Source organism: Myxine glutinosa, chromosome 6, assembly GCF_964187855.1.
Source record: "Myxine glutinosa chromosome 6, kmMyxGlut1.1, whole genome shotgun sequence".
Taxonomy (NCBI): domain Eukaryota; kingdom Metazoa; phylum Chordata; class Myxini; order Myxiniformes; family Myxinidae; genus Myxine; species Myxine glutinosa.
The window spans coordinates 56,925,823-56,947,390 of record NC_136266.1 but is presented as its reverse complement, the minus strand read 5'-3'; the positions used below and the strand labels follow the sequence as shown (position 1 = coordinate 56,947,390).

Here is a 21,568-nt window from a genome sequence, read left to right as displayed (position 1 = left end):
TCTTTCTCTCTCTTTCTCTCTCTTTCTCTTTCTCTCTCTTTCTCTCTCTCTTTCTCTCTCTCTTTCTCTCTCTCTTTCTCTCTCTTTCTCTCTCTCTTTCTCTCTTTCTTTCTCTTTTTCTCTCTTTCTCTCTTTCTTTCTCTTTTTCTCTCTTTCTCTTTTTCTCTCTTTCTCTTTTTCTCTTTCTCTCTCTCTCTCTCTCTCTCTCTCTCTCTCTCTCTCTCTCTGCTCTCTCTCTCTCTCTTTCTCTCTCTCTTTCTCTCCCACACCTCCCCATCCCACATTTGACATTGTCTATCTTTTTATTTTATTCAAGACTTAAAATGCCTCAAAGCATGGTGAAAGAGGATATTCCACCTGAAGGAAGACCATTGCCAGAAAAGACGAGGGATTTGGGTATGTTGATCTTTTTGCAGGGTTACCTTTGATATATGAAAATTTATTCATGTTCATTTAGTCACCTCAGCCATCAAAGGTGGATGGAGGTTGTTTTTGTCTGTGAGAGGGATATCAAAGTTGTGGACTGGTTTGGACGAAATTTGGTGGACAGGTTGGGTGTGTGACAAGGATGGATTGATTCGGTTTTCATGAAGATCTGGATACAAGATTTTTTTTCCGTGATTCTTCTCCATTGAGAGATCGGACCAAAACCGATATAGTTGTTGCCAAAAATATTAGCACCCTTGCACTTTTTTCAAATAAGTTGAAATTGATGAAAGTATTTTGTCTCCACAATTCTTTATTTCACTTTTAATATTACTTAACCTTTATTTTTGATCAGAACTTGATATATCCTTTTAAATCAGTAAATAAAAGAAATGGCATTGACAAAATTATTGACACCCGAAACTTAATATTTGATAGCACAGCCTTTGTACAAAATAACTCTAGTCAAGCGCTTCCTATAGCCATGAATGAGTTTCCTACACCTCTCTACTGGCAGTTTGGCCCACTCTTCTTGTGCAAACTGCTCCAGTTCTCCCACATTTGAAACTGCGGTTTTCAGATCTCCCCACAGGTGTTCAATGGGGTTTAGATCTGGACTCATTGCTGGCCACTTCAGAACAGTCCAGCATTTTGTCTTGAACCATTCCTGGGTAATTTTTGAAGTGTTTGGGGTCATTGTCTTACTGCAAGACCCATGACCTTTGACAGAGACCCAGCTTTCTGACAGGTTGAACATTGTGCCTCCAAAATGCCTTGGTAATCTCCTGATTTCATGATGCCATGCACACATACAAGGCATGCAGTGCCAGGGGCAGCCCAGCTACCCCAAAACATCACAACCTCCTCCATGTTTGACTGTAGGGAAGGTGTTCTTTTCTTTGAAGGCTTCATTTTGTTTTCTGTAAACATAGAGATGATGTACTTTACCAAAAAGCTCTAATTTGGTCTCATCTCCACAAGACATTCTCCCAGAAGGGTTTTGGCTTTTTCAGGTGTGTTTTTGCAAACTCCAGTCGGGCTTTCTTATGTCTCAGCAGTGGGGTCCTCCTGGTTCTCCTCCCGTAGAACCCCCTTTCATTGAGTTGGCGACGGATGGTGCGACTTGAAACTGTCGTACCTTGTGTCTGAAGGTCAACTTGAATCTGGCAGTTGATTGAGATGCTTTCTTTCTGGAGTGCCATGTCCAGCGAGCTCAAGGTTGAGGCCTTCTTTAAGTGGAGGATTCTTGTTAGCCTTGGACATTCACTTGCTCAAATAGAGGTGCGAGTTATCGTTTAATCGACATTATTTCATTTTTGTCTTTACACGTCTGAGCAGATATCAAGCTGTTTTTGTTGAGTCCTTGTCTTTTGTAATACCAGCAACGGTACCCGCCCTATGGGCGGTGCTTCAATTGGGAGGCCCAAACGAAAAGGCAAAATATCAGAAATTGAAGGCTTTTTTATTTTTAACGATTCATATAAACATCTGTTGAATCATGTCACACGCAAATCAAAATCTAAACAGTACATGGCGCCCATTTTGAAAAAAGATTGAATTCTGCAAAACGGAAGCGGCCGCTACACCTGATTCTCAGTCGCTTTGCACACACTGCCTTTTAACTTCAGAGCTGCCGTTTAACTTTGGAGCCGCACTTTTATATAGGAAGAGTTCGTCAGGAGTCGATACTACTCTCTCCTGGTACGTAGAATTTCAATAAAAGCCACATCACTGTTCATATCGGTAAATATTATTCCATAGTGTTTGGAAAAACTTGAAAATTGGAAAACTTGGAAAAACTATATAGCCTATTTTAGTCGTGGGGGTTCTAGGATTACCCACCCAAAATATCGTTGCGATCAGTTCAGCCGTTTTTGCGGTACCTTCGAACTGACAGACGGATGGACATTTGGTGAATTATAGTAAGATTACCAGTTGGTACAAGCAAGACAGGATTATTACAGCCAAACAACCTTTTTAATACCATGATTATGCAAGAATTTATTTTTTTTGGCACAGATGTTAAAAAATGGAAGAACTTGACTGAAGAACCATACAATATTTTGCTCCCTTTGTATATACAAAGGCAGTCTTTTTCTTTAAAATGGCACAAAAATGTTATGCTTCATTTATTTCATTGATCCCAAAATTGAACTGTGAAAGTATTGCAAACTAAACTTATTTAATGAACTGAAAATTCTCGTAACTTTTTCACCCTCTTTTGTTGATTTGCACAGGCTCATCAAAGAACTGGAGGAGCACATTGAGAAAAAGCGGCCCAGAGGTTCCCATGGAATGTTTGCAGAAACGTTTGAGGGACATTGTGCAACACTGTTATTCGGGCATTTGGAACACAGGTCTTCAGAAGATATACCATGAGAAGTTTCAGGAGGATATGCCATCGGCTGTACTGCAGCACCTGCGCGACTGGTCGCACATTTGCTCGGTGTGACTTGTGACCAAACTGGGAATGCTAATATTGCTTGTTGGGCATTGTGATTATGGTTGTGATTTTGGGTTTTATGCTCGGAAATATTGTCTTTCATTTCCGCTAAAACCAAAAGTGCCCGGGGGGAGGGCGGGGGTGGGAATGGAGGAGCACTTGCTTTGGGTCACGGGAATGAAAACAACTTCTTTTTTTTAACTCAAAAGTTTATATTGGGTCATTCCCAGTGGAATCCTTTGCCATCTTTCAACTTTGCTTTCGGTGGGAAGTGTGGGGATTTTAGATGTTGTCCATAAATGTTATTCCCTATAAATGTTTATGGACAAACGTGTGATGGTTAGTCCTGTGTTGCTTTCACTTAATCATTTGGAAGGGGGGAAAAAAAAATCTCCCCCTCTCACCCACCGCCTTTTTTATGCTTATCCCCTTAAACCCACACACCCCCGTTATAGGATAGGGGGGAGGCTTGTAGCTGCTGTAGGGGTTGTTTCTATACAATTAGTGCCCCCAATTTTTAATAGTACCCCAGTTTTAGACCCCTAGAGTACTAAACCACCATTTAGGGTAAATGCATTTTTTTCCCTGCACTCCAAATTTCTGAAATTTCTGAGCTGTATTTCAGCCGGATTAGACTTTCATTATGAAATTTTGCATCAATAATAGGAATACAATGTATGTGGTGTTGGCATTTTTGACCTTGCCCTAATTTTTAGCTCACCTGGAACGTAGTTCCTGGGGAGCATATGAGATGGCACGTTGTCGGTCCGTAAACACTTGCAACTTCTCCGAAACCGCTGATGGGATTGTGACCAAATTTGGCACAAATGATATTTGGTATGTTATGACTAAAGTTTGTTCACGGCATTAAAAAAGGTCGTTGTTTAAGCTGGTCGACCGGGAGTCGAAGTGGGTCCAGGTTTGACCCCTCCAAAATAGGTATTTGCTTTCTTCTCTGAAACTGCATATACAATTTCGATGTAACTTGACCCCAATCTTCATCACCTGTGAGGTACCAATGTTTGTTTCAAGGCATTCGAAAAATTGGGGTCTGCGGGGGGATACGGGAGGGGGTGGGGGAGGAGACGTTGCCACCATAAATAGGTTTTTTTTTTTTTGGTGGCTTGTTTAAAGTCTTATGATTACATTAGTATGATTGTACATGCTGCCCTGTCTTCTAGCAACCATTGAATTAGGTTCAAAATACCATGATACTGTTTAAAATATGTTTTAGTCAGTGTAGTATACTGCCTTATTCTACCAGGTGAGTGCCATGGGGGTATTGCCCCTATTTTTAAAGTCATGACCTAAATGTACACATTTTAACATTTTCACCATAATTTGACGGATTTGGCTGATCAAATGAGAATGCTCTGAGTAAGGCAAATTTAGCATAATTTGCATCATTCCCCTTTGGGTTAAAGGTCAGGTCTTACACCCATCAGGGTACATGATCACCATTAGCGTTTTTCTCTTTTTTTTTTTGCTGCCAAATGGCTGAGGACTTTTGGAATTTAAATTTACTTCAATAATGGGGATAAAAAGTCTGCCATGTTGACTTTTTTTTTAACTTTGACCTTATTTTGGCCTTCCAAGATATTCTTGCATCATCGTGTATCCTCATCAAATCATTGACGAGAAGAGGAAGAAGTTCAAGGAGTGGCAGAAGGCGAAGGGTATGGGGGCAGAAAAGGCAGAGCATGAAAGTTATAAGGCAGCAAAGTAAGGTAGCAAAGGCGCAGGAGGCATGTAGGAAAATGTTCGGAGAACACTTGGATTTGGAAGAGGGTCAGAGAGCGGTATTCAGGATTGCAAAGCAGATAGCGAAAGAGGTGTGATGTGATGTGGGTGAGTTGCTTGAAGGATGAAGTGGGACAAATCGTTGTGGACCCAGATGGAATTGAAGGAAGATGGAAGAGATATATGGAAATACTGTTGAATGCAGAGATTGAATGGGATGGCAACATTGAGAGTAACCCAGTTTTAGGACCGGCAGAGAAGATAACCGAGAAGGAAGTTGAGAAGCGATAAAAGCAATGAAGAGTAGAAAAGTGGGAGGGCCGACGGGAGTTGTGGGAGATATGTTGAAGGCAGCGGGAAATTGGGGTGTGAAGAGAATGACAGAGGTCTGTAATCTGGTGGTGAAAGAAGGCCGCATTCCAGTGGATTGGGAACTGAGTACCCTCATCCCTCTATACAAGGGGAAAGGTGACCCTCTGGAATGTGGCTCGTATTGAGCGATAAAGTTATTGAAGCATGGAATGAAGGTATTGGAAAGAGTGTTGGAGAGGAGGACAAGGAAGAAAGTGAAGATTGACGAAATGCAGTTTGGATTTATGCCAGGAAGAGGAACGACAGACGTGCTTTTTATTGAGGCAGTTGCAGGAGAAGTACATGGAGAAGAGGAAGAAGTTGTTTCTTGGGTTTGTTGATCTGGAAAACATTCGATAGGGTTCCACGTGAAGTAGTGGCATGGGCATTGAGGAAGTTAGGAGTGGAGGAATGGTTGATCAGAGTAGTGATGGCAATGTACCAAAGCGTGTACAGCTGTAAGGACGAAGGACGGGAACAGTAGTGAGTTTGAGGTGAAGGTGGGAGTGCATCAGGGGTCGGTACTAAGCCCACGACTATTTGTAGCTGTGATGGAGGTGCTGGCTCGGAATGCAAAGGAGGATTTACCGTGGGAGTTGTATGCAGATGATCTGGTGTTGATTGCAGAAAGTATGGATGGACTGAAGGAGAAGATGAACAAGTGGAAGGAATGTATGGAGACAAAAGGTCTGAAGGTGAGTATCGGAAAAACGAAGGTGAATGCGAGTGGTAAAGCATGTGGTGAGGTGGAAAGAACTGGGAAGTGGCCGTGTGCTGTGTGCAGGAAGGGTGTCGGAGTGAATTCCATTCAATGTACAATGTGCTCTGAGTGGTTTTGAGAGGGTCATTAACCAGTGTGGCAGCTACATTCAAGTGTAAGTTGTGCACAGAGGGAGCTGGAGATGGAGGAAATGTTGAGTTGGATCTTGGAGATGGCGTGAAGCTGGAAGGTGTGAAAACATTTTGTTACCTAGGAGACATGCTGAATGGAGAAGGTGGATCAGATTCGGCAACGATTGCTGGAGTGATGTGCATGGAAGAAGTTTCGGGAACTGAGTGGCATGCTGACGAGGAGGGGTGTCGTTGAAGCTGAAGGGAAAGGTGTATGCTGCATGTGTGAGAAGTGTTATAATTTATGGGAGCGAGACTTGGGTAATGAACGTAGAGCAGCAACGAAGTCTGGAAAGGGTGGAAATGCGAATGGTTTGGTGGATGTGCGGAGTATCGTTGAGAGAGGGGAAGACAAATGATGAATTGTGAAAGATGATGGAAATAGAGCCTGTGATGGACGCTGTGAAGAGAAACAGGTTGAGATGGTTTGGTCATGTGTTGAGGAAGGATGAAAGTGACTGGTTGAGAAGAGTGATGGAAATGAATGTAGAAGGAAGTAGAGGATGGGGAAGACCGAGAAAGACTTGGCTAAAGATGGTCGAAGAAGAAATGCGGGCAAGGTGAACAAGGGGTGATGCAGAAAATAGGGCAAAATGGAGAAGATTGTCATGGGGACCGCAAGGCTAACCCCCGCTCTTGCAGGGAAAATGGCCTTAAAATGCCTGTTGTATCATAGTGTACCTCCACTGAAGTGCACTCTTTTTTGATCATAACTTGAATAATTTTCATCCAATTTTCATGATGCGTTTTATAGATAGATTGTACATGGGGGCACTCTTTCTCAATACACACACTATCCCAAAATGTTGAAGGTCAATGTGACATGGCGGTGCAAAACAAATGGCCACCATTCACTAGTGGGCCAAGGTATGTCACGGGCGATCACCAAGGGTAAGCTGGAGGAGGCTTACCTTGGCGATCGCTTTGTGATCGCAGATATGTAGGTAATTTATTATTACCGTGATATCTGTCATTGCACAACTCTTACCTCTCCATCTTTGAGTTTTAGTGACCCTGAATTGATGTACATGTTTAGTTTACATACATTGCATGTTAAGTTCAAAATGATGTTTTGTCATCTTCATTTTATTTGTTTGCTTTTCAGGTGAAAATTTGTTCAGAAAGTCCTTTAAAGATGATTATTTATCCTCCAATCCCCAAATCAAGTGACTCGAAGCCGCAAACAGCAGATCACAACACCATACTTCTGGACAAACAAGCAAAACCTGATTGCCCTATTGTCCAGGATTCAAATTCCATGGATTCGCTTAAGCAACATAAATGTCGCATTTCTCGACTGCTGGCGTCTTTCCCTCATGGTATCTGGGTTCACAGCCTGCCTGACATTTATAAAACCAAGTACAACATGGACTTACCAGTATTAATTCTGAACAATGTGGATCTTGTTTCAGATGTTTGCTCAATTCTACGTCCACTTCCGGAGAATCTCGAGACTGTAATTCTTTACCCAAAGGAATCGAGTAGTCATGAAGTTGTAACACCCACCAGTGGTTTTGGCCAACCATCCCAAGCTGCCCCTATTGAGCGCATCACAGTTCCTTCTCCAAAACTTCCAGATCCCGGATGGGTCTCTGCGAAGGTTTGCTCAGTGGATGCACGTGGCAATCTTTGTGTGCACTTTGAACAGGGAAGTGCCTTTGATAACCTTACGACTCAGCTGAAATCAGAAATTGCTCGGATAGGAGAGCGGTCGCTGCCAGAATGTAAAGTAGGTATGGCTTGTGCATTGCTTCACAATGGTGTATGGACAAGGGGCTACATCAAAGATGTTGAGAGCAGACGCCAGATCTCTTTTGTGTTTCTGGTTGACCATGGCATGCATTTGTTGTTGCATTCTGAAGATCTCAAGACCTTGCCACCAAAATGTGCTCGGCTTCCTGCCCTCGCTGTGCCTTGCCAGCTGAGCACTGCGGATATGCCAAATGACTGGCCCTCTGAGAAGAATCTGAAAAAGCTTGTTGGCCAGATTGTGCGCATGCGTGTTGAAAATATCAAAGATGGCCGTTGCACAGTTTTCCTCAATTCTCTTCAAGGGACCTCGTTAAACCAGAGACTGTTCAAATCAAGTCATGATTCTATTCCTCAAAAAGAGCCACCAGTCCTTATTGCCCCAAAGGAAAAGTTCGAATTTGTTTCGGTGCTACAGGCCAGCAGTACACGCAGGGTTGCTTTCAGGTCAGTAAACTCTTTTCTTTTCTGGTTGAAAACGGATTTCCTTGTAAATGGAGAAATGCATTTCAATATTTGTGCTATTCGAAAGGGAGCTGTGATTTAATTTCTTCAAAGGGACATAATCATGAGGTTTTTGAAAAGAGATGTTTTCGAGAATGATATCCCTGACCCATTAGCACCAAAAAAATATGCAGACTTGGCATTTAATATGGAATATTTTTTTTTTCTTGATTTGGGTTTACTTTCTTAACTCAGTATATCAATCTGGTGAGTTTCTTTTACACTTTGGTGATTTATTTGTTAAAAGAACCATGTCACTGATTGTCTGTCGCAGCAAGAAGTCAAGAGGATTATATCACAGGTGGCGTGGAAAAATGTACGGACAGGTGCATTTGATGATTGGCTTCACAGTCGGGTATACAAGGGTTGTTGCGTTCTGTATTAGTGGAAAACAACTGCTGCACTTCTCCAAAAGTTATTGCCGCTTCCTCTGGAGATGGTCCGTCAACTCGACAATGCTGTTTGTCATGGAGTGGTGGCTTTACGAAATTACGGCATGAAACAGCATGCAATTGCTCGGCAGTATGGCATCACTCAAGGTCAGGTGTCAAAGATCCTGAAACGAAATGCTCAGAGGGGTGTCCCTACTCCAATACTGAGGCCAGGACGTCCCCGCAGAACCACAAGGAGGGATGATCGCCAGCTGCACCTGTTCGTCCGCAATGGCCGTACCAAGTCCGCGAATCGGCTTAGGGCTGAGTGGCAGCAACTGACAAATGTGCCTGTATCCAGAAGGTTTGTCAACCAACGACTGGTTCAAGCAGGCTATTGTGCCAGGCGTCCCCTGAGAAAGCCACGCCTGACCAGACAACACCGCCAGCGCCGATTGCAGTGGGCCAGAGAGCACAGTCAATGTCAGCCATGACACTGGAATCGCGTGATCTTCAGTGACGAGTCTAGATTTCTGGTCTATCGTCAAGATGGCCACGTCCGAGTGCGCAGACAAGTGCATGAAGCCTACAACAAAGATTGTATAGTGCCAAGAGTCCAAGCTGGAGGTGGTGGGGTGACCATTTGGGCTGCTTTTCATGCAAGGGGCAAAACTGACCTGGTTGTTCTGAATGGAAACCTGAACCAGTTCAAGTACAGGGCCATTCTGGAAGAAACATTGCTCCCATTTGCTCGTGCAGCCTTTCGAGGAAACTTTGTCTTCCAAGATGACAATGCACGGCCTCATCGTGCTCGCATGATCCAACACTTTCTTGCTGACCGTGGTGTCGAGCATATGGAGTGGCCTGCCATGTCCCCGGATATGAATCCGATAGAGAACTTGTGGGCAGAATTAACGCGTCAAATCGACCACTTGGACCAGCAGCCGACCTCTGTGCGTGAATTGCAGCAGGCTATTGTCAATGCATGGCAAGCGATTCCTGTCCAAACCTTGGCAAATCTCGTGAACAGCATGCCTCAACGTGTACGTGCTCTCCTGAATGCTCGTGGGGGTTACACGAAGTACTGAACTGTAATTTTACTGTCCGTAATCCCAGTCGTAATTTAACTTTTGTTTTTGTTTAAAAAAAATATGGCTAATGTGCAAAATAAAGAGATACTTCTGGAAAACGTACAGAAGTTTAACACAGCACTGTCCATGAATTGAGTTCAATATCGGTTTACATCACTTTCAAGGATCAATTTATTTGTTTTGAAATGTCAAATGTGGTTTTTTTCTTTTAAAGGTCACATTAACAAAATCTGGAATAATTTCAACATAATTCCAATGAACTTTTGGTTCTAAGACATCTTGAAAAGTAAGTTCACCTCCACCAAAAAAATATTCCATATTAAATGCCAAGTCTGTATATTAGGGAGACTAATAAGCCGGATCGTCGTGTTTTAAAATCGGACGATTTTCACTTCCGTTATGCAAATGAGCTACTTCAATCGATTTGTGTGATGTCATGGGCGCACAGCTCATTGACTGACTTGTGCATCTGTTTCATCACAAGTTATTCTAATGTTCATGATGCCCATGTGCCAAGCTTTTAACTGTTCCAATCGTCGAGAAATTTGCTCACAGAACTTGGAAGTTATTTTTTTTGCATCCTTGACCCCCAAAAAAACTTCGTGAATGATCGTGTAATTTGTGGTTAAAAAAACAACCTAGGAACAACCAAATTCAACGTACCACTCACCTGCTCAAAGTTTTGATCCCTGGTTTTGAAAACCTTTAAGTTGGTTTATCTTTTTCTCGGTTGAAAAAAAAATATCGATCTCAAAACTCGGGAAATTGAGAGATCTCGCAGAGCTGCTCATTTTGAACCTATATAAGTATATTATACCCCACTCAATGCAAATCCAGTCAATGAAATGGTGCCCTCGGGGGCCTCGATGCACTAAGTGGTTGATTGTCTTGAGACATTTAAATCAGACTTGATGCTAACTTTTTTTTTTTTTTTTTTTTTTTTTTGGATGCTAACAGTCATAACATAGACCATGTGAGTGTCGTTCATTATTGTCAGCTCATTTTATATTTACCTGTCTTCATAGATTTTGAAGGGAGACAGTTTGATACTATCTTTTGCCTTCTGCTTTTTTTTCCTTGCAGATATTGTGGGAGTAACTACTCTGAGATGCTTCAAGAACTCGAAGAAGCCATGTTGAGGGAATACAACTGCCATGACCTTGAGCCATATTTCAGCACTTTTGAAGGGCAACTAGTTGCAGCTTTCGTTGACGGTTACTGGTATCGTGCACGGGTGATAAGCACCGATGATACTGCTCAGATCAATGTGAGTTTATTTTGTATTTGTCCTACCAACGAATCGACATTCAAAATCCATGGAAGCTTTGAAGGGTTTGCTGTCATCCTGGGTGTAACTGCTCTCAAGTGTGTTTCAGGAGTGTAAAAAGGAAACGTCTAACTTGATGGGTTACAAGGCAGGCCATCTACATATTATGTGTACATGGGCAAAAGTCTGACCTTTTGTGTATTTAAGTGGGGTGCAGAAGTTCCTGGTTGGGTAGCGTGTGATAACTAATTATCCCTGTGGTTTTTGGGGAAAAAACGGGTGGAAATTGTAACCACCTCTGTCTGTCTACCCATCACACTATCTCATTCCAAATGGTTGTGCAGAAATTCACCAAGCATGTTGGTTATGATAATTATCACAGTAATGTGTGAAAGCAGTGTAATTGTTGGCCTTACCCCCTGGGGTATGGTCAAAAGGTTATGTAAAAATATTACGGGCATGTTTTAAACATGGTTTAATTAAACCTTGTGTATGCAATCAACAGTGGGGGATGCATGAAATATGTATGTTTTAGATTTGACCCCGGTTCATGCTCCAGAGGGGACTTGGGGTCACAGGGGTCGAAAGGGAAAACACTATTTGCTATTGGGTCATTCCTGGTGAAACTTTTTGCCATCTTTCGACTGTTTTCGGTGGAAAGTGTGGGGATTTTGTGATGCTCGCACCATCGACTTTGCTTTAGTTTTTGTATTAACATTTTACCTGCAGGGTTTTTTTTCTTTATTCCAGATGTTTTAAATAATCATCAACTTTGGGATTTGAGTAGCTTAACAATGTCTAAGTCTCGCTTTGCAACAAGGCATAAATATGAAATAGATAATCTGCTCAACATTTGAGTGGGAGGTGTCCCCACTATAGGTTATGTAGGGAAAATGTGCAAAGGTGCCGACTGTTTTGGATTGCAAAAAAATGTAGCCTTTATTTATATTCTCGACGAAAGTCTGCCTCTGTTGTCATGAACATAAACACCACAATCAGGGAAAAGAACCATTCTCTTGGTTTGAAGAAAGAAAGGCTTTCTTTGAAATGTCGCTTCACCTTCTCTCCCTTGGTGCTTACCTTCCCTCTCTCAATATTTGGTTGGGGAAATTAATTACTGTTATGGAGAAGACACAGTCTCCTGAAATCAACTTTGTAATATTGAGCAACTGATCGAAAAATATATGGTGTGTGAAGGTGGAATATTCTCACATTTAATGTATAATTGTTATCAGTCAAGGCTTTGTTTTAAAGCCTTTTCCATTTGCTCAAGGAGAAGCATAAGAGGGTTTCAACTGATAAAGGTGGACAGGTGACCATGCAGATGTGAAATTCACAAATCAGAGGAAAAAAAAAAAAAAGGAAGGGTTTTGGGCAGTTAAAAAAAAAAATCCTAGTCCCAGTGGGGAGAGGACCCCAATTCTATGTGCATGTGTATTGATAGGCTGACCCAGTGGGGAAGGGTATTACAAGCCATCCCATCTAATTCTGGGGGAATTAACCCATCCCTAATGAAACAGAAAACCAAATACTGCATTGGAGTCATCAGAAGGAACCAAAAAAAGTAAAGAGCAAAGATGGAGTCATCAGGAGGAACCTGGATAGGATTCAGGTTTCAGCCGCAACTCCTCTGCCCTCAAACTCATCCAAGTGCAGCCAAGTGAGCCTTCCACAAAAAAAATTCTCCAAGTATTCACTTCTCTGAAGACAGATAGATAGATTAAGAAAGAGAAATAAAGAAGCAAGAATGAGAATGAATAAAGATAAATATGTAAAAGTAGAAAGAAATGAGAAAGGAACAAAGATCCCTAACTTATAGCCCTAACTCCGAGCCATAACTCAAATCCCCCACCCCCTTAACCTCTGTATGAAATGCACAAAGCGTGTTGATTGCAGGTGCACACTTAAAGGTAGCTCGGTAGCCCTTGCTTTCTCAGTATTCCCATTGATTTATTACCTTCGCAAAAGCGGAAGGTTATGTTTTGATCGCTGTGTATTTATTTGTATGTCTGTGTGTGTGTATGTTAATCGCATAACTCAAAAAGTATTCAACCGAATTGCATGAAATTTGGTGGGATGATTGGTTATTATACGGGACACATTTGATTAGATTTTGGGAAACAGATTTGCTCAAATTCTGACTATTTTTAACTCGATCGTATTTCACTCAAAGTTATGAGCGACTGAAGAAGAAGATGTCCATCCAGGACGTCATCACTATAACGCGATCTCCCGCGATCATTTCAACCTCAAAAAAAATTATAATTGCAGATTTGACAATAGATGAGGCATATTAACAAACGAATGAAACAGATTTGCTCAAATTCTGACTATTTTTAACTCGATCGTATTTCACTCAAAGTTATGCGCGACTGAAGAAGAAGATGTCCATCCAGGACGTCATCACTATAACGCAATCTCCCGCGATCATTTCAACCTCAAATGAAATTCAAATTGCAGATTTGTCAATCGGGGAGGCATATTAACAGACGAATGAAACAGATTTGCTCAAATTATGATTTTTAAAAATCGATCGCATTTCACATAAAGTTTCACATCGCATACACTCCCATGCCAAGTACAGAACAGTAGCTGCGGCGAAGGTATGCGCTCTACCGAGTGCCCGGATTCTAGTTTCTGCTGTTTTCATATTTATTTATTCTCTTGCAGGTTATGTTTGTCGACTATGCTTCCACTGGCATTGTATATTGTTGGAATATAAGATGCCTGAGTGATCAGTTCCTCAACCTTCCACTACAAGCCACTTGGTGCCAACTTGCAGGTGCTCACCAACACTTAAACAGCTGTGACTCTTTTGGCCTCATTAGTGAATATCAAGTTTGCCTCAAGAGGACAATTTCTCCCTTTTTAGAAAGCTTAGCCAAATTTCAGACTTTTTTTTTTTCCCCAACCCATCTCTCCATTTGTTGGCCCATTTGAGGAAAGGAGATGGGGATTCACATAAATCTCAAATCGGCAACTCTCATAATTTTACGGCTTGTAAAACTGCAGTCAAAACGTCACGAGAAATGACTAATTGAGGCAATACATTGTGCTAATGCCATCTCTCAGATTGAACCGTGAGTCTGTTGTAAATTCTCATTGATATAATGCCCCCTTGCAATATAGGCAGGAATTTGAAATTTTGGCCATGGTTCTGGCATTAACTTGCATTGGTCTACTTTGTTGAAAGACATTGTGAGATCTTTAAAATCCACCAGCAATTGAATGCTGACACAGGTCCCCAGGTTAACTAAATGACGGTAAACTTTGTGATGTAATACCCTATTCGCAAAGCACCAAAAACATTCGTATTTGTATCGTATAAACATTTGAAAGTTGCAATTTTGGTTCAATGCCATCTTTGTTTGACAAATTGTTTACATAAGGAATTTAAACTTTTTTCCTGTTGCCTTTTTGTCTTTGCCCATAAACCTATTCTTGCAAAGGCTTGGAGAATCTCTGCATCGATGCAGCAGTTCTTTCAAAGCTCTATTTCTTTGCAAAGGACAAGGCTTTGGTGATGGAGGTCATCAAGCATTCAGAGATACCAGAGGTCATTTTGTATGACACAAGTGATGAGGTGGATGTCAATATAAACCTGGCCTGCCTACAAGAGCTGGAGGACCCTTTACTTGCTGCACAGCCAGAGGTTTGGGTGGGACTGGGTATTGGGGATAATTTGATCGAAGGTGTGGGGATATAGAGGGGAGGTAATCAAGGGCTTTAAAATTTTCCAATTTTCAAGTTAACACACAAAAATTTGGCTTAACCATAACCTGGTAGCAATGTAAGCATGCAACGTAATCTTCAAAATTAATGCCTGGAGGCATAAAACTCCCTTGTCTTCAATAAAAGATTTCCCTTAAGGTACGCTGTAATTCCTTCGCTGAGGATTTCATCAAGTGCTGTTGCATAAACAACCCTTAAGGATAAGGATCTCCTTAAAGTTAAGGAAATCCTGAGGAGCCATTGCTATGCCAGGCAAGCAATCAGATTGGAGATGGGAAGAGATGTCTGAAGAAGCATAAGCACATGATGAACCCCACACTCCCTTCCCCACCCTTAACCACGAACCTTTGCGTTTCCAAAAGACAATCTTCAAGGAAATTGGTCAATAAAGATGACAATTGTCGTGGCGACGCCAGACTGATGTACATTATTTCCACAACTTTCACTTTTATGACATCCAGAATACTTTGCTTGTAGTTTCACACTCGTGTTTCACTTTTATAACGTCACACTTTCACCATTTTCCTCTGAAGGTTTCCAAACATTTACTGCACACATTTGCAATCAAATGGTGAATGAGAATCGAATGAATTTTACCAAAGAACCATGTTATTCCCCCTTCATCCACAAGCATGTGTGTTCCCCATGCAGCAACATAACAAGCATCACTTAAAATCACGTGTTCTCCATGCAGAATATAACAAGGGTGGATAGCAATATAACAAGCATCACTTAAAATCACATGTTCCCCATGCAGGATATAACAAGGGTGTATGTAGCAATATAACAAGCGCTATTTAAAATAGTGTTCTCCATGCAGAATATAACAATCGCTATTTAAAATTGTGTTCTCCATGCAGAATAAAACAATCGCTATTTAAAAGTGTTCTCCATGCAGAATATAACAAGCGCTATTTAAAATAATGTGTTCTCCATGCAGAATATAACAAGCGCTATTTAAAATAATATGTTCTCCATGCAGAATATAACGATCGCTATTTAAAACAAGCATTCTGATTATTGCGCTGCAATACATGTCCCCTACGTTCAAAGTGCCACAACTTTGTCAAAAATGATCGAATATGCAAATTTATGCACAGTTGATGCTGGTTTTTAAACTTGATCTGAGGTATGCTGAGACACATGTCACGCCTCACCTCGTTGATAAGCCCGCAAGGTCGCTCCGTGGAGCGGCCTGCACGTATTGCACTGTGAATTATATAAATTATTACCAACTCAGTCTGAGGTACTAGTGATTGAAGAGATATCCATTTTTTTATGGCACATTGGAGAAGCCAATGCGAGGTTTCTTCTTCCTCAGCTTGTCACAACTCTGTCAAATGCGATCGAGTTAAAAAAGTCAGAATTTGACCAAATCTGTTTTCTTCGTTTGTTAATATACCTCAGCTATTGACAAATCTTAAATTAGAATTTTATTTGAGGTTAAAATGACCGCGACAGGTCATGTCCAACGATGCTTTCACTCTGTACATGTGATAAATAATTAAATCCGCACATTTGACGCCTCTTCTTCTTCACGCAATAACAACGTCTAGCTTCCAGACGGTACATCCAAGCATCTTTACATTTTGCACACTTGTTACTCTTCATGACTTCTACTATAGTATGAAGTTTCACGTCGATAAATAAAGCTATTCAAGAGATATCCATTTTTAAAATATTTTCGTTTAATTAACGATATCTGCCAAACCACGTGAGCTATCGCAAATTCCAAAAGGACATTTTAGTAGACTGACATGCGGAGCAGACCTGTGAAGTTTCCCCTCGATTGGATCAAAAATGAGGGAGGGGCTCGGTTTTAAAGGTTCATGCTTAAAAACGTCATAACTCTGAAACCATGTGACGCATGATGTCATGCTCGCTGACGTTTTTGTTCGTCATGGGTATGCGATTCTGCCTGCAAAGTTTGGCCTCGATCTGTTCAGCCGTTGCAGAGAAAAAGGGGTTTTCGTGTTTTCACGAAAAACAATATGGCCCCCGAACCACGTGACCTGTGACGTCAAAATTACCATTAAAATATTCTACAGACTGAGTCCCTCCTATGGTGAAAATTTGATCTCAATCGGTCCTATTATAAAAAAAAACAAAAAAACTATTATTGCAGAGGTCCTATTATTGCAGAGAAAATCTTTTTTAAAGGAAATTAAAACTTAAAATGGCACTGAGTTAAGGATCAGAATTATCAGAATTCCCAAAGTTCAAAGTGCCATAACTTTGTCAAAAATGATCGAAACGTCGTGAAGTTCGAACTTGATCTGTAACTTATCATGAGGAAACCATGTGCCAAGTTTGAAATCATTAGCATTAAGCGTTTAGAAAATAAGTCCGGAAAACTGTTCTTTGCGTGACGGACTGACTGACGGACTGACTGACGGACTGACGGACTGACGGACGGCGTGCAAACCTATAGTCCCCTCCGGTGTACACCGGCAGGGGACTAATAATCTGTTCTCCATGCAGAATATAACAATCGCTATTTAAAATAATGTGTTCTCCATGCAGAATATAACAATCGCTATTTAAAACAAGCATTCTGAGTATTGCGCTGCAATACATGTCCTCTGCCAAAGTTCAAAGTGCCATAACTTTGTCAAAAATGATCGAATATGCAAATTTATGCACGGTTGATGCTGTTTTTCAAACTTGATCTGAGGTATGCTGAGACACATGTCACGCCTCGCCTCGTTGATAAGCCCGCAAGGTCGCTCCGTGGAGCGGCCTGCACGTATTGCACTGTGTGAATTATATAAATTATTACCAACTCACAGTCTGAGGTACCAGCGATTCAAGAGATATCCATTTTTTTATGGCACATTGGAGAAGCCAATGCGAGGTTTCTTCTTCCTCAGCTTGTCACAACTCTGTCAAATGCGATCGAGTTAAAAAAAGTCAGATTTTGACCAAATCTGTTTTATTCGTTTGTTAATATACCTCAGCTATTGACGAATCTTAAATTTGAATTTTATTTGAGGTTAAAATGACCGCGACAGGTCGTGTCCAACGATGCTTTGTCTGTACATGTGATAAATAATTAAATCCGCACACTTGACGCCTCTTCTTCTTCACGCAATAACAACGTCTAGCTTCCAGACCGTACATCCAATCTTGACATTTTGCACACTTGTTACTCTTCATGACTTCTACTATAGTATGAAGTTTCACGTCGATCAATAAAGCGATTCAAGAGATATCCATTTTTAAAATAATTTCGTTTAATTAACGATATCTGCCAAACCATGTGAGCTATCGCAAATTCCAAAAGGACATTGTAGTAGACTGACATGCGGAACAGATCTATGAAGTTTCCCCTCGATTGGATCAAAAATGAGGGAGGGGCTCGGTTTTAAAGATTCATGCTTAAAAACGTCATAACTCTGAAACCATGTGACGCATGACGTCATGCTCGCTGACTTTTTTGTTCGTCATGGGTATGCGATTTTGCCTGCAAAGTTTGGCCTCGATCTGTTCAGCCATTGCAGAGAAAAAGGGGATTTCGTGTTTTCACGAAAAACAATATGGCGCCCGAACCACGTGACCTGTGACGTCATAATTACCATTAAAATATTCTACAGACCGAGTCCCTCATATGGTGAAAATTTGATCTCAATCGGTCCTATTATTGCAGAGAAAATCTTTTTCAAAGGAAATTAAAACTTAAAATGGCACTGAGTTAAGGATCAGAATTATCAGAATTCCCAAAGTTCAAAGTGCCATAACTTTGTCAAAAATGATCGAAACTTCGTGAAGTTCGAACTTGATCTGTAACTTATCATGAGGAAACGATGTGCCAAGTTTGAAATCATTAGCATCAAGCGTTTAGAAAAAAAGTCCGGAAAACTGTTCTTTGTGTGACGGACGGACGGACGGACGGACTGACTGACTGACTGTGACTGACGGACTGACTGACTGTGACTGTGACGGACGGACTGACTGACGGACTGACTGACTGACTGACTGACGGACTGACTGACGGACTGACGGACTGACGGACTGATTGACGGCAAACCTATAGTCCCCTCCGGTGTACACCGGTGGGGGACTAATAATGTGTTCTCCATACAGAATATAACAATCGCTATTTAAAATAATGTGTTCTCCATGCAGACTATAACAATCGCTATTTAAAATGTGTTCTCCATGCAGACTATAACAATCGCCATTTAAAATTGTTCTCCATGCAGAATATAACAATCGCCATTTAAAATTGTGTTCTACATGCAGAATATGACAAACGCTATTTAAAATAATGTGTTCTCCATGCAGACTATAACAATCGCTATTTAAAATGTGTTCTCCATGCAGACTATAACAATCGCTATTTAAAATAATGTGTTCTCCATGCAGAATATAACAAGCGCTATTTAAAATCACATGTTTCCCATGCATGATATAACAAGGGTGTATGTAGCAATATAACAAGCGCTATTTAAAATCACGTGTTCAAGACTTATTCTTGCTTTTTGGCGAAGCATCCTATATCTAATCTGATTGGTTGCCTGGCATAGCAACGGATACTGAGGATTTCCTTAACTTTTGGAAAACCCTCAGCTGGGGATTTCCAAAGGGTTGTTTATGCAACAGCACTTGAGGAAACCCTTAGCTAAGGGGGGGGAAAAATCTACCTAAAGGGAAATCTTTCCTTAACCCATAAAGTGTATCGAGCCACAATCATGGTTGTTACGTCAGTGTATGCAAATGAGTTTAAGCTGAATCAACCTCTTACAATGTATAATACCCGGGTGACTTATGAAAGCCTGCTTCAAATTGGTGAAGAAAAGCTGATGAAAGGTGGGTGGGGGGTAGCTCCCTCAACTTTAAGGAAAAAAACCTAAGCATATTTGTATATGCAACCATCGTCAACTTGAGGATGTCATTAAAGGAAGTGTGAAAGAAATACTTAACAGGGTTCGAAATAAGCAGTGGCCCAGGTGTCAAATGCTACCAAAAACTCAGTTTGGCCCCCAAAGCCTGGTTCTTGGTGGCCTGTGTGGCCACTTGCAGGATTGTCCATCTATTTGGTTGTCACTTATGCAATCCCAAGCAACTAAACTTGACAAGCGACTGCGGGTCATACAGAAAAGGTTGTAGTGACTTCATTTTATCCCCTCGCCAGAAGTTCCGAAGGTAGGGTGATGCAAATATCTGTCAACATTTACCGCGTATCATATCGCCCCTTTGGGTGATGGTGGACGAGGGTATTACGAGTAACGCTTCAGTACCCTCAATTGTATTATGAGTAAGAGGACTCCCTGTTATTTTCATATTCACTTTGCCCACATCCATTTAGACTTCACTTGACTGCAAAAAAATGTGGAGGAATACCCTTTTATTGCCTGTTCCCGCCTTTGGAAGGTATATATATACTGTCATCCCTCCCTATATCGCGCTTCACTTTTCGCAGCTTCGGTACATCGCGGGTTTTTCTCGCTAGTATATGTAAAATTATATATCGGATTTTTCATTATATCGCGGGATTCTGCGGCCTATAGGTATTTTTTTTTGGGGGGGGGGGGGGGGGGTTTTAATTATTTTTGCGGTAAAATAAGCATTTTCTAGCGCACTTTATACTTTATACGCGAAACACCCTGCAGCACCTGGTCGAGGCTATGGACTCGGACGAAAACTTCTCACTGAAGGCGTACTGGCGTGAGTACACCATTGCAACGTGTCTGCAAAATATTCAGATGGCCATAAAGGAGATGAAGACAAACTTTGAATGCCTGCTGGAAAAAATTGTGGCCAGAAGTAGTCCACGATTACGTGTACAAGGGTTTCTCTCCTGACGAAGTCCACCACTCTGCAGTCGATAAGGCAGTGAAGCTGGCAAAATTACTAGGAGGAGATGGCTTCAACGATATGATTCCCGATGACGTTGAGGAGCTGCTCGAGACCCACTCAGATCCGTTAACGGACGAAGACCTGGCGGAGATGACGGTCAGCAAGTGAGGAAGAAGAAGAGGAAGAAGAGGGTCCAGGGGATGAAGAAGAAGAAGGCCTATCACTGGAACGCCTCGCAACCCTAGTGAGAATGGCAAAAGAACTTAAGGAAAGGGCTGAAGAATGGGACCCCCAGATGATTCGTTCGTTGAAGTTCAGAAATGTAATCGACGGAGGCATTGAAGTCTATAAAAACCTCCTCGCCCAGAAGAAAAGGCAGCGCCAGCAACTGCCCATCACTATGTTCCTCACCCGAAAAAAGAAAAGACACGCCTACGTCTTCAGCACGAAAAGAAGTTCCGGACGACGACGAAGATACTGCACCACCTGACGAGGCGCCTGCTGAAGTGGCACCTTCAGAAGAGCTGTAATGCTCTTCTTTGCTGTGCAGTACAGTAAAAACTATTATTGATATACTTACCCAGTATCTATTACAGTATTTTCAAATATACTGTACAGCTGTATATACACGTACAAATATTTTTCTGATACGTAAGGATGGGTCTCAAAAGTGTGTTTAAGAGTGTACAAAGGGTTTATAAGAGCGTGGGAAAGGTTTATAAGAGTATGGGGAGGGTTTTTAAAGGCTTAAAATATATAAAAATAATAAAATTAATATATGGTTTCTACTTCGCGGATTTTCACCTATCATGGGGGGTTCTGGAACGTAACCCCCGCGATAAACGAGGGATGACTGTATATATATCAACTTGAGCCGTCATTTTACCTCATGGCGTTTTTCTCTGGCCACTTCAAATGGTATAAAAACCACCGTTTAGAGGCCATTTTTCCCCGCAAAGCGGGGGTTGGCCTTTTCGGGGACCGTGGTTGTTGTTTTTTGGTCCCCTTTTTGAAGCAATGTTTTACGGCCGGATGCCCTTCCTGCCGCCAACCCTGTTTGTCGCCTTTTTACGACACACAGGGAATTACCAGTGAACTGGTACTCAATTTGCCGACCTCGGAAGGATGACAGGCTGAGTCAACCCCCCCTGGCGTTAATTCAGCGATCGGCCGGGATTCGAACCCAGGATCCTTGGATCCTAAG

The 21,568-nt window shown here is 41.6% G+C and overlaps 1 protein-coding gene across 1 annotated transcript in view; it reads left to right on the top strand.

The window, feature by feature from the left end:
- Positions 1-21,568, top strand: part of LOC137429375 (tudor domain-containing protein 7B-like) — a 77,779-nt gene that overhangs the window by 30,354 nt on the left and 25,857 nt on the right. The window contains exons 4-9 of the mRNA XM_078781020.1: positions 317-396; positions 2,664-2,872; positions 6,957-8,047; positions 10,650-10,833; positions 13,504-13,615; positions 14,283-14,485. Of these exons, the coding sequence (XP_078637146.1) occupies positions 317-396; positions 2,664-2,872; positions 6,957-8,047; positions 10,650-10,833; positions 13,504-13,615; positions 14,283-14,485 (1,879 nt within the window). The remainder of the gene's footprint in view (positions 1-316; positions 397-2,663; positions 2,873-6,956; positions 8,048-10,649; positions 10,834-13,503; positions 13,616-14,282; positions 14,486-21,568) is intronic.